The sequence below is a fragment of the Culex pipiens genome, chromosome 3 (genome assembly GCF_016801865.2).
Source record: "Culex pipiens pallens isolate TS chromosome 3, TS_CPP_V2, whole genome shotgun sequence".
NCBI lineage: Eukaryota > Metazoa > Arthropoda > Insecta > Diptera > Culicidae > Culex > Culex pipiens.
Window position 1 is genome coordinate 126,779,875 of NC_068939.1, and position 13,821 is coordinate 126,793,695.

The 13,821-nt window shown below is 40.0% G+C and overlaps 1 protein-coding gene across 1 annotated transcript; it reads left to right on the plus strand.

Annotated features, from left to right (window-relative positions):
- Positions 1 to 2,031: 2,031 nt before the first annotated feature.
- On the plus strand, positions 2,032 to 12,770 carry LOC120414385 (cytochrome P450 4c3-like). Its single transcript, XM_039575560.2, has 7 exons — positions 2,032 to 2,221; positions 2,277 to 2,383; positions 2,651 to 3,024; positions 11,394 to 11,700; positions 11,752 to 11,885; positions 11,945 to 12,237; positions 12,295 to 12,770. Exons 1-7 carry the CDS (start codon positions 2,065 to 2,067, stop codon positions 12,453 to 12,455), a joined length of 1,533 nt encoding a protein of 510 aa, XP_039431494.2. The 5' UTR covers positions 2,032 to 2,064; the 3' UTR covers positions 12,456 to 12,770.
- Positions 12,771 to 13,821: the final 1,051 nt, after the last annotated feature.

Sequence of the window (13,821 nt, forward strand, 5' to 3'; positions counted from 1 at the left end):
TTTCCGAAAAACACCCTTTGGACAGAATTATAAGACAAATGTCCATGCATTGAGTCAAGGAATCGTTCAAATAAAAAAAAAGTTAAAAAGTATAACTTTTCCTAACAAGTGCTGAAAAGTTCAATTTTTTAGCATCCATTTCAGTGCTGAAAAGTAGAACTTTTCAGGATTTGTTTTGAAATGGGTTACTATTCGATTCTGTTATTTTTGGTACAGAAAAGTAGGCTGTTTCGTCGTTCAAGAATGACAGGAAAAGTAAGTAGTTTCACGACGGAATTGCAAAAAGATTCATAACTCACAATTTTTTTTTAGTTTGATCGGCTACTCAATCTGGGCAAAGTGAAACGCTGTTATGCTGTGTCCGACGTTTCATCGCTGATTAGCGCCTTCTTCAGTGTACCACCAGCTTTTGATGGAATTTATGACGTTAGCCTTAGAAAAGGCAGCTAACAAGAAACTGTAGTGAATGAGTGTGGCAGAGAAGAGATAGAGTTAGAAAAAAGAACGTCCACGTAGCGTGAGAGAGAAGGTCAGTCGAGAGAGAAGTTAAGAATGTGTGCGTGAGAAAACGAGAAATTACACTCAACCCCCGGTGGTTGGTCACTTTTTCGTTTGACACTTTTTTAGTTTGTACCCCGTTGGTTGGTCAAAGTCAAACTAAAAAGTGACGAACTGTCACTTTTTACACGACGCTCACGCACACTATCAAAACAAACGTTTGGTAGTGTGTGTGAACTCCGTGTAAAAGGGGTGTCAAACTAAAAAGTGACCCCGTTCGTTTGACAACAGTTGGTGTCAAACCACCGGGGTTTGAGTGTAATCAGTCGTGTGTTTTGCTTGGGCTTGAAAGAACGCGTCTTATTATTTGTATCCGATATATTTGGAATTCGCTGGATAAATCGGGTAAAAGTCACGACAATGGCTATTTCCCCCTGAAAAAGGCGCCAATCAGCGCCGAAACGTTGGGCACAGCATAAACAGCGTTTCACTTTGCCCAGACTGAGTAGCCGATCAAACTCAAAATAATAACAACAGTCGAACTCTCATCAATTATAATAACTCACAATTTTCAAAAAGTTTGTGGAAACTTCTAAATAAATAACTTATCGGAAATATCTTTTGCTAACCTATCAACCGAAATGTTGCATGATAGATCCGTACATAATTTTTATCAAATATGCGAGATCTGGTATTTAAAAAAGTTTAATCTTTTTGGCTAATCGGAATGTTTTGCCTCTCTTACTGAAGAAAGGCCATAGAATCACATGAATAACGAATTGCATAATAAGTCATATTCGATCCATCTTGAGGTCTTATTATTCAGTTTAAAAAGTTAGTTTGTCGAAATCAAGAGGATTTCATAATGACTTGGGAAATCTATCAAAAAATATGATCGTCTAAGTGATTTGATAATGAAAATTATGTCCGGATCCAGTCTAATCTTGTTACAAATACTATATAAATATGAAATGGGTTTTAGACAGCCAATTGCAAAGTTATTTTAAAAAAATAAGCCGTATTTGACATTTATACAATAATTTTGAGACGAGATTTGTCTGATCACGCCTTGCGTCGGATGGGAAAGTAAATGTTGGTCCCGGTCTAACCTAGAGATTAAGTCGATAGCTCAGTCCAGGTGTAGGAGTCGTCCCCCTGGGTCCTGCCTCGGTGGAGTCACTGATAGGCAGTTGGACCAACAATCCAGAGGTCGTCGCTTCGAATCCCGGGGTAGATGGAAGCTTAGGTGTAAAAAGAGGTTTGCAATTGCCTCAGCAATCAAACCTTCGAACACCTAGTTTCGAGTAGGAATCTCGCAATCGAGAACGCCAAGGCAATGCTGTAGAGCGAATAATTTGATTTTTGATTTTGACAATAATTCAATGAAACGATTATGAGCCCATCGCACAGCTTCGCAACCCCTGGCTCACCTGTCCCGCAACGCGCAATTTCCACTGCACTTCGGCAACAGGTTTTTCTCGTATAGGTGATGCGCTCGACTAGTTCCTCGCACTACCGGAGCTCAATTGTAGCCAAGCTCTGTCAGTTACTAAACAACACTCCGCGATGATAGGTGTGCTTCTGCTGGCGCTATGCGCCCTTTCGCTACTCAGGTTCGCGCGTTTCAGACAACGGTTCGTACGTGCCCTGAAGACGATTCCGGGCCCGCCAGGTGTTCCACTTTTGGGCAACTCGATCGAGCTGCTACGATGCGACACCACGGGTAAGGGATTCTTCTTTTCTGGGAGGAAGGTATTTAGTTTCCACTTTCTTCTCAGAACTTCACGACAAATTGGTTTTGTGGACGAGCCAGTACGGACCACGGATCAAGATCGATGTGTGCAATACCCACTGGATCATGCACACTTCACCTGAACTCGTTGAAGTAAATTAAGCATACAAAACCATGTACCGTAAACTGGGGTGACTTTGATAGCCCGGGGTGACATTGATAGAAATTTGATTTGGCCACTAATTTTGATACATCCAATGTAACAGTCACATTTTTGTATATATGTTCGATAATAAGCTATCTCTTAATGCTTGCATACTCGAAATTCTCAAAAATGTTTAGATATTAATTTTACGGGCATTTGAAAAACCTATCAAAGTCACCCCGGACTATCAAAGTCACCCCAGTTTACGGTATTAGAAAATACTCAAACCTCCGAGTTTTACCCTTCAGCAAATTGTTACCAACGCCACGTTCAACCGGAAGGCCAAAGACTACGAGTACATGCACGAGTGGCTCGGAATTGGAATCCTGATGGATCACGGCCCGAACTGGTTCAAACATCGCAAGGCCCTGACGGAGGCGTTCCACTTCAAGGTGCTGGAGAACTTTATGCCCATCTACCAGGAGCAGTCGGAAATACTGGTGGAAAAGCTGCTCGGCTTTGGAGGTCGTGCCGTGGACGTTTTCCCCATTTTTAAGCTCTACACGCTGGACGTGATCCTCGAAACGGCCATGGGAGTGCGGTGTCGTGCGCAGGAAAATGACTCCGACTATGTCAGGGCTGTAGCGGGGTGAGTATGGACTTTGGTTGAATCGTTTTTGAAGCGTGAAATTTTATGCAGCTTGAACTGCAATCGAAAATTCAAACCGATTGGGTGCATGTTTATTTTAAACCAAATATGATATACAATGGATTGTTCGATTTCGATCAGTAATCAATTCTGAATCGCATAAATCCATCGATTGTAAGCAAATATGCCCTTTGTTGAGGAAACTCATGCTGAATCGATTGTAAATGTTCGATTAGCCATGTTTGTAAATTACACTACTCGACAAAACAAAACTTGTGTCAAGGGATTCACGATATCTCATCGGTTCCTCAGAGAAAAGGCATCCCCGAATCCGATGCAATCGACAGAATTTTATTTTATGTCCACGCGGACTGACGAGAAGTTGGTAAATTTTTTAACATAAAAAAATCGAACAATTTAAAAAAACATGCGTCTCCTCCCAACTATATGAGCCATCTACAAAAATATGGAAGCGCCTGGTGCATAGCCATTTCCATTCAGCACAACGGAAACAACCAATACAAATGTATGAAAAAGTTGTCAAGCTGTGGACCCCCCAGCTAGCATTTTTTGTACGATTATAAAAATAAATATTAAAAGTTTAAAATTAAAATATTTGAAAAACATTTTTTTTTTAATTTATTTGTTTACTAAAATTTTATGTTTCTCAAAGGTCTATGGGTACTTCGGGATGTCCATGGTCATCCAAGGACTCCCTGGAGTTAAGATCTACGAGTCTACCGCCGTAACAAGCAAGAGGTCGTCGGATTTTGACCCCGGATCATGTGCGTATAGCATCAGTGGATATGGTAGACTACTATATGAATGTAATGGGATGTCCATGGTCATCCAAGGACTCCCTGGAGTTAAGATCTACGAGTCTACCGCCGTAACAAGCAAGAGGTCGTCGGATTTTGACCCCGGATCATGTGCGTATAGCATCAGTGCATATGGTAGACTACTATATGAATGTGTAGGGATGTCCATGGTCATCCAAGGACTCCCTGGAGTTAAGATCTACGAGTCTACCGCCGTAACAAGCAAGAGGTCGTCGGATTTTGACCCCGGATCATGTGCGTATAGCATCAGTGCATATGGTAGACTACTATATGAATGTGTAGGGATGTCCATGGTCTTCCAAGGACTCCCTGGAGTTGAGATCTACGAGTCTACCGCCGTAACAAGCAAGAGGTCGTCGGATTTTGACCCCGGATCATGTGAGTATAGCATCAGTGGATATGGTAGACTACTATATGAATGTAATGGGATGTCCATGGTCATCCAAGGACTCCCTGGAGTTAAGATCTACGAGTCTACCGCCGTAACAAGCAAGAGGTCGTCGGATTTTGACCCCGGATCATGTGCGTATAGCATCAGTGCATATGGTAGACTACTATATGAATGTAATGGGATGTCCATGGTCATCCAAGGACTCCCTGGAGTTAAGATCTACGAGTCTACCGCCGTAACAAAAAAGAGGTCGCCGTTTGGCTAAAGTGGTAAGCAAGGACTTTTGTTCATCGTTCAAACTTAAATATTTCGATAACTTTACATCGATTGTAGATCTTAACTCCAGGGAGTCCGTGGATGACCATGACCATCCCAACACATTCATATAGTAGTCTATCATATCCACTGATGCTATACTCACATGATCCGGGGTCAAAATCCGATAACCCCTTGCTTGTTACGGCGGTAGACTCGTAGATCTCAACTCCAGGGAGTCCTTGGTAGACCATGGACATCCCTACACATTCATATAGTAGTCTACCATATGCACTGATGCTATACGCACATGATCCGGGGTCAAAATCCGACGACCTCTTGCTTGTTACGGTGGTAGACTCGTAGATCTTAACTCCAGGGAGTCCTTGGATGACCATGGACATCCCATTACATTCATATAGTAGTCTACCATATGCACTGATGCTATACGCACATGATCCGGGGTCAAAATCCGACGACCTCTTGCTTGTTACGGCGGTAGACTCGTAGATCTTAACTCCAGGGAGTCCTTGGATGACCATGGACATCCCGAAGTACCCATAGACCTTTGAGAAACATAAAATTTTAGTAAACAAATAAATTTAAAAAAAATGTTTTTCAAATATTTTAATTTTAAACTTTTAATATTTATTTTTATAATCGTACAAAAAATGCTAGCTGTGGACCCCCCGAACTTGACAACTTTTTCATACATTTGTATTGGTTGTTTCCGTTGTGCTGAATGGAAGTGGCTATGCACCAGGCGCTTCCATATTTTTGTAGATGGCTCATATAGTTGGGAGGAGACGCATGTTTTTTTTAAATTGTTCGATTTTTTTATGTTAAAAAATTTACCAACTTCTCGTCAGTCCGCGTGGACATAAAATCAAATTCTGTCGATTGCATCGGATTCGGGGATGCCTTTTCTCTGAGGAACCGATGAGATATCGTGAATCCCTTGACACAAGTTTTGTTTTGTCGAGTAGTGTTATCGATGTTGTTTTTCAAGTTTTTGTCAAGTTATTGATGCAAATTCAAATTTTCATTGCAAAAAACTATTCAATTAATTGTAAGCCATTTAAAAAACGTTTATTTTTGTATTTTTAATTAAATTGAGCACTTGAACGGTACACATCAACCATAGCTATTGCACTCAGATTTCTGTTACAGACATTTTGGTATCTTCAATACCGTCAACTAGGGCGAATCGGGACACGTAGGGCGAATTGGGACAGCAGTTGCAACCATGTAAGAGCAAAATATTTTGATTTTTCTCGTTGGTTTCGGTGAGAACAGACTAAGATCAACAAAATGTGTATATCGATTTCGAAATTTAAAACCATTAAATGCTCTAAACACTGCTGTCCCTATTCAGACTGTAGTCCCGATTCGCCCCAGATGACGGTACTACGGGAACCATCGATATAATTTTTTATTCATCTCCTAAATTAGTGTCTTTGTAGTTATTTTCAACAAAGTTTGACTATTTTTACAATCAGATTCTAGCAGGATTGGGTCCGTAAGTTTGACAATTTTGGAATAAGAAGACAACAACTTCCTTGGTTGCTGTGCACCCTTAAGTCTTTTTGTAAATTTAGAATTTTTGGTAGGAGCATAACTGCTATAATATATAAGGGTAGTCATCATTGAGACACGGGGAACAATGATAAACCAATCAAGCTCATATTTGGAGGAAAGGTGCGTCTACTGGATACACGGCTACCATAAACGTGGCTTTGACGGTAGACGCTCTCTTGAAAAGTTATTCATACATGTTTGATTCTGAGGTGTGAAAGTAAATTATAGGCAAAAATTACTTTTTCGCTCGTAGGCTGCCATTAACAACAAAACTACCATGTCTTTGGATTTCTTTCGACATTCCATCGGGAATAAGTTGGGCTAAAATGTCCTTTCATTAGGTTTTACCAAAATTATGGATATACCCAGAATCCAGGACTGTCTCATTGTTCCCCATTTCTTTCAGTCCATGGGTAACAACGAGACACTTTGATTTTTCTTTATTAAACTTTTCAAAATTTATGGAAATCTTTCAAAATTTGAGTTGAAAATTATTTTTGGCATAATTTTTTTTGTTTTGACTCTATTTAATCATAAATATAAAGTTCTTTGGTATACATTTTAAAAAATTTGGTTTTAATTCTACAAAATTTAAATACTCTTTAGCATAACTTTTGTTAATAATACTTTCAAGTTGGCAAAATTGATCTAAAATGTTCAAGACAAGTCACCTGCAATGGAACAATACAAAAACATGATGTTTCACTAGAAAAGTATTAATTTTCGTAGAGTGTCTCATTGTTCCCCAGCTGTCTCATTGTTCCTGCCAAGTGCGTTTACAATGAGACAGTTGAGTAACTCTGGCTGTAGACGTCAGATCGATCTCATATTTTGATCAATGTTATTACACATTAAAAGAAAGAAAAGCAACGAAAAGCTCATTAAAACATGCTGATGAAAAAAAAATACAAAAATCCACCAAAGGTAAAAACCAAAACTGTCTCATTGATGACTTTCCCACCTTAGGCGTTTTATATACGTTTTGATATTCGAAATTTTGTAATTTTTAAATTATTTACATCATTTTATCAGTTACATCATTTCCAAGAACTGATTTATTTTAATTTATTGGAATGTTTTGGCAAAAACATCAGTGCAGTGCAACAACCAGTGCAACAACCTAAACTGAGATATGGGGTACCTTTCAACAGCTGGCTAATTCAAACGGTGTAAGAGTTTACTGGTACATGAGATAACAAATTGAACAGAGGAAGGTTCAATATTTCACTCAAAAAATATCTGTAAAATGCATTATATAACAAAAAAGTTGTTTGGCAATCCTAAGTCATCGAAAAATCTAAGTTCTGAATATTTGGTGTTTTAGGAAAAAAGGTGCAGGTGGTTATGTTCTACATGACCAATAAGACAAAGAACTTTGTACAAAACTCTAAAAAATCATTCTATTGTTATTTATATTTTTTAATTCATTGCCAATTTATTTAATCCTTAATAATTAATACTAATAAATGTCTTCAATCATTGACATCTCTGTGAAAATAAATTGCCAGAAAACGAAACTATTGCCAAAACAAGTATGGTTCGGAAAATGTCTATCCCCCCCAAAAAAAACGGCATCCGGAAATCATGGACCTTACAACCACTATCGAAATGGCAAATTTCATGTCCAGTCTCAAAAACGATATTGCTCCAAGTCGCATGGTTCGATAAATGTCCCCGGTAGAACCTTTCCTCAGGGCATTGGCCACTCCGGGTGTGGCCAAAATCCTACCAGATTGGTCCCAACCCCATTGCCCTAAATCATTCTGGTTTTCGGGTGACCGTCCAACAATCTTTATAAGAACAGAATTCCTCCCAAGTTGGTGCACAACCTGTGTCTATCAATGTGTGGATGTGTGTGTCTGAGCAATAAAATTACCACCGTGGATCCGTCTTTGACGAAACCTCGTAAGGTACTGAAATTTTCTGAGGCTATCTGTTAGCTTAAATAGTTCGCATGAAATGTGGCAACCATGGTGCAACATTCTCGCGTGAAAGTTCCACGACAGCAAGAGAAAAGGCAAAATTTGCACCATGTTGCCACATTTCATGCGAACTATTTAAGCTAGCACTTAGCCTCAGAAAATTTCAGTACCTTACGAGGTTTCTTCAAAGACGGATCCACGGTGGTAATTTTATTGCTCAGACACACACATCCACACATTGATAGACACAGGTTGTGCACCAACTTGGGAGGAATTCTGTTCTTATAAAGATTGTTGGACGGTCACCCGAAAACCAGAATGATTTAGGGCAATGGGGTTGGGACCAATCTGGTAGGATTTTGGCCACACCCGGAGTGGCCAGTGCCCTCGGGAAGGTTTTACCGGGGGGACATTAATCGAACCATATGACTTGGGGCAATATGGGTATCAAAATTCATGGTTTTTGAAACTGGTAATGAAAATGGCAATTTAGACCGGATTTTTCACACCCGCAGTGGCCAGTGCCCTGCGGAAGGTTCTACCGGGGGGCATTAATTGAACCATGCGACTTGATGCAATATGGGTATCAATCAGCATACCCATATTACCCCTAGTCGTATAGTTCGGTAAATGTCCCCCCGGTAGGACCTTCCTCCAAGGCAATGGCCACTCCGGTTGTGGCCAATCCGGTCAAAATGGTCATTTTCATTACAAGTTTCAAAAACCATGATTTTTGATACCCATATTGCCCCAAGTCGTATGGTTCGATTAATGTCCCCCCGGTAGAACCATCCCGAGGACACTGGCCACTCCGGGTGTGGTCAATCCGGTTAAAATGGCCATTTTCATTAACAGTTTCAAAAACCATGAATTTTGATACCAATAATGCCCCAAGTCGTATGGTTCGATTAATGTCCTCCCGGTAGAACCTTCCCGAGGGCACTGGCCACTCCGGGTGTGGCCAATATCCTACCAGATTTGTCCCAACCCCATTGCCCTAAATCATTCTGGTTTCCGGGTGACCGTCCAACAATCTTTATAAGAACAGAATTCCTCCCAAGTTGGTGCACAACCTGTGTCTATCAATGTGTGGATGTGTGTGTCTGAGCAATAAAATTACCACCGTGGATCCGTCTTTGATAAAACCACGGAAGGCACTGAAATTTTCTGAGGCTAAGTGCTAGCTTAAATAGTTCGCATGAAATGTGGCAACAGTGGTGCAACATTCTCGCGTGACAGTTCCACGAAAGCAGAAGGCAAGGCAAAATTTGTAAAGTGCTCTCAGCCAATCAGCAGCCGGGATTTTTCCTGCATTCATTTTTTATTTTCATCTTAACTTTTGAATACTTTAACAAAGTTTTATCAACTTTGTGAAGTAGTCTACTTGCAATTTAAGACTTCCCCTTTCGTTTGGTGGATAAAGCATGCAGATTGCTTGAATTGGGTGGAAGATATAAGCGTTCAAACAATTACACAAATCGTTACACTTTCGCTTCGCGAAATTTTGGATTGACACCCGTAGACAGTGCCCTTAGGACAAAGTTCTTTGTCAAAAAATCTTTTGGTGGCGATTTTTTTTTTTTTTTTTGATTTTGATGTTTTAAGCCCCACGATTTCTGATTTTTACCAACATTTTCAAAAAAAAAATGCAATATTGCAAAGTGATAAAACCTTCCTTGAAAGTCAATCGTTTAAAAATTGACCTAATCTCACCTCTTAGGACATTAGGTCAAATGAATCTAAAATGATGCTGCAATACAAAAAACGACTAAAAACAAGTCATCCGCAAGTGTAACTTGCTCGACAAAAACCTATTTGCATGCTGGATAGTCGGGAGTTTAGTGTTTCATTTCGGTCAATCTCCTTAAAAAATTAAAAAGATTTTTATTATTTTTAAAGAAGGTAAAAAACGAAAAACGAAACTATTGGCACTACGCCCCCCGGGGCATGGCCTTCCTCTAACGTGGGATTTCTGCTCCAGCGCCTCTGACGAGACAGGAGAAACCGGGACCGACGTTTTACTTCACCATCCGATAGAAGCTCAGTGGATAAGGCGGGAATCGAACCCGCGTCTCATAGCATCATCGGGATCGGCAGCCGAAGCCGCTACCCCTGCGCCACGAGACCCAGAAGGTACAATTGATCAAAATCGTACCCATCATGTCGTAAACAGCTGCCAAAAGACAAGATTTAATCCAGTAAAGTGATTTTTAAACCATGTTTCCTCAAGATGTCCCCTTCACAACCCTCAACAGAATTAAGTTTAATTGATAAGAATCTGAAAAATATCTGAAATCGTAGAAAATTTACATTGACCTAATCTCATCCAAAATGATACTGATAATATCTGCTTATCTAAACATATTTAGATGTACTGCACATAGCTCAAGTGCACTCTACCTTACAAAAAAGGGTTTAAAGCTTTTAGTTGATAAGAAAAATCACAACTGTTTTGAATACACCCAAAGTTAAAGAACGAGAGGATAGTCCTCACGAAAAGAAACGTGAGGAAAGTGCTATTTTGCGAGAGTATAGTCCTCTCGCGTGTTCATTCGTTCATTGGAACAGTTCATCCTATTGAGTGGCTTATATGGACACATGACCGCCACTTTGTCACCGAACCGCGGTGGCCCATACGGCAAAGGCACGGTTCAATATGCCGAAGGTCTTGGGTTCGAGTCTCGGTACCGGTACTTTTTTTTTGATAGATGAACTTTTTTTGAAGATGAACCCATGAGTAAAGTACTCTCGGTAATTTCGGGATTTATCCTCTCAGTCCGCACACAGTACCATTTTACTACCGAATCGTGCTCTTTATTCTCTCGTATGCCGATGCCCAGTTATGGGTGTAGAAATCTGTAATCTGTCACAGTTCTATCGAACATTTACAATATTGAACTGTCTTTCATTAGTTAGATCGTTAAGTTATTTTCATTAATAAATAACTGGTTTTCAATACAGAAACTTTTTATCAAAATATTGAGACTAAGTATATTAAACTGCTATTTTCATTAGAGAATGATTGTTCCAATAATAAGATAACTATTTTTAACCACTGTAAACCAAATTTTAATCATGAATCGAGCTGCTTTTTCAAAGTAAGTTTGTGGTATCAATTTTTATTTAAAAATAAAAAAAGTAATATTTAAAAAATATCAAGGTATAGCGATTGATCGTTAAATAACGGATCTGAATATCTATATAAGTAAAACACTATGATAATACATTTGATTTTGTCAAACTTTCCTTACTTTAATCGTAAATAGTGTTTTTTTTCATTTCCTGTTCTATCAATAATTCTCCTTACCCCCGATGCGTTTTACAGCTACAACTATGCAAATCAACCCCCATTTAATGACTATTTTTTATTACTCCCCCATCAAGTCTCACGCAGATCACGTTCTGGCGCATGTACAATATTCTGGGACAATCGGACGTAGCCTTTCGCTTTTCCCGGTACTACCGGCCGTACCGGCAAATGATAAAGGTGAGCAATGACTTCACGATGACGGTTATTCGGCGCCGGAGAAGCGAAATGGAATCTGCCGAAAATCAGGATACGGAGGGAGATTTTGAAGAAGGTAGTAAGCGCAGGTCAGCCCTGCTGGACAAACTGCTTCGGATGGAGATCGATGGACGGAAGCTGACGGACGAGCAAATCAAGGACCAGGTCAACAGTTTCATGTTTGCGGTGAGTTAAGGGTGTTTTTTACTGATTGGTGACTAAATTCAGCTATTTTAGGGTCATGACACCACCTCGAGTGCGCTTACGTTCATAATGTACCTGCTCGCAAAGCATCCGGACGTCCAGCGGAAATTGTACAAAGAAGTTAAAGAAGTTTTTGGAGACAGCAAACGTCCAACCTTCACTCAAAGGTAAGCTACTAATAAACCGTAAATAAGGGAAGTTTTAACCTGTCCTCCCTTCCCACCAGCACCCTCAACAACCTCAAGTTCATGGACCAGGTAATAAAGGAAGCGCTCCGGCTCTATCCATCGGTTCCATTCGTGTCGCGAACCGTCGACGCCGACACGGAACTGGCCGGCGTAACGTACCCCGCCGGGACCACCATTTCGCTGGGCATCTACTTCATGCACCACAATCCGGCGTACTTCCCCGAGCCGACCCGCTTCAGGCCGGAACGGTTCGCACCGGATGCGGAGCAGATCGAGCGCAAGAATCCGTACGTGTACATTCCGTTCAGCGCCGGTAGCCGGAACTGCATTGGTAAGCGGTTAGATTTGTGAGTTTTTGATAGATTGTAAAAATGTGTCAACCTTGCAGGGCAAAAGTTCGCCATGAACGAGATGAAAACCGCCGTCAGCCACTTGGTTTTGCGCTGCGAGCTGGAACTTGAAGATCCCGATTTTGTACCAAGGCTTAAGGATGAACTCATTTTGAAACCTTCCGATGGAATGCCGATCAAGTTTTTGGCGAGATCATAAAACATTATTAACAGTCTGGACCCGAAGCCTAATTTTTCTGTTACATTCTTATTGGAATTCCATATAAACTGTAACGGGGATTGCAGGCACCGGGTCCTGACTATTAATAAAAATAAAAAATAAACCATTCAGTTGTTTTGATACCAAATCAAATAATTCGCGTTTTACGGCGATATGATGTATACGCCATTGAGGTGATTTTGCTGTAGACACGATATTCTGTTTTTGTTCATTTTTTCAATTTAAAATGACTAATTTGAGGTCTGCTCTGTAGAAACTGTTAAAAAGTACAATAAAAATGTGGCCCCTACAAAATTTCTAGTTTTTTCCTATTCTCTATGATTTTAAACCACAAACATCATTTGGCCGAAAAAATAGCAATAAAAAATCACACTTTTCCTGCCCAATGATGTATGTATACATTGCTCGATCAAAGCGATCAAAGCTGGCTTTATTTTTTGTGCCAGCTATTTTGATAGCTAAGTGGATCCCGTAATGCATTGTCCACGTGGATACTTTAAGGGGGGGGGGGAGAGGTATTAGGGAGCGTTCTTTTATTACGTAACGCAGTTGGGGGGAGGGGGGTCTGAGGTCGTTTTACGCTCCATACATTTTTTTTAAAATTTGTATGGAAATTTTGTGGGTGGGTCTAAAAATCCGATTTTTTGCGTTACGTAATAAAAGAACGCTCCCTTAGCGATTGTCTATGCTCCATAAACATATTTTTTGCATGAACAATTGTCAGCAAGGAGGGTGGGTGGATCTAGAATTTTCAAAAAAGTCTCTACGTGGATGTGGATAAGGTGTCATCCATTAAGTACGTCACATTAAAATCAGCCAAAATTTACTCCACCCCCCTTTGTCACGATTTCCCTATGCTTTTAACACGCAACGTCACGCTTTCTCAAAACACCCCTCTTCCCTCAGAACGTGACGTACTTTATGGATGACGCCTAATGGACGTCCCCTTAAGAATTAAGTCGAAATAATGTAATAAAATATTGCCCAGTCTTGATTTGGTCCCAAAACCTCATATCAACACTCAAACAGTATTGAATTTGACTTCTATCAATTCTCAATGTATACATACATCATGATGAGTAAAATTGGCGTATACATCATTGTTTGTTTGCTTAATAAAATGGGCCCCAGAGCACTTTTTTGAAAAATACTTTCGTCAGGAGGTACCCGCATAGTCATGAACTATATAACTACTTTATGACAAATAGTTACTCAACTATTTATCAAATGGTCTCTACTATTCATTAAATTGTAACCCAACTATATATGTACGATAATATCCAACCTTAATTCCCTTCCAAAATATTTTTGGTCGATGTTTACTAATGATGCAATTAGTTGTTAG

Coding starts and splice junctions, on each gene's coding strand:
- LOC120414385 (XM_039575560.2), top strand. CDS start 2,065: ATGATAGGTGTGCTTCTGCTGGCGCTATGCGCCCTTTCGCTACTCAGG. Junction 2,222..2,276: donor GCTACGATGCGACACCACGG/GTAAGGGATTCT, acceptor CTTTCTTCTCAG/AACTTCACGACAAATTGGTT. Junction 12,238..12,294: donor CGGTAGCCGGAACTGCATTG/GTAAGCGGTTAG, acceptor TCAACCTTGCAG/GGCAAAAGTTCGCCATGAAC.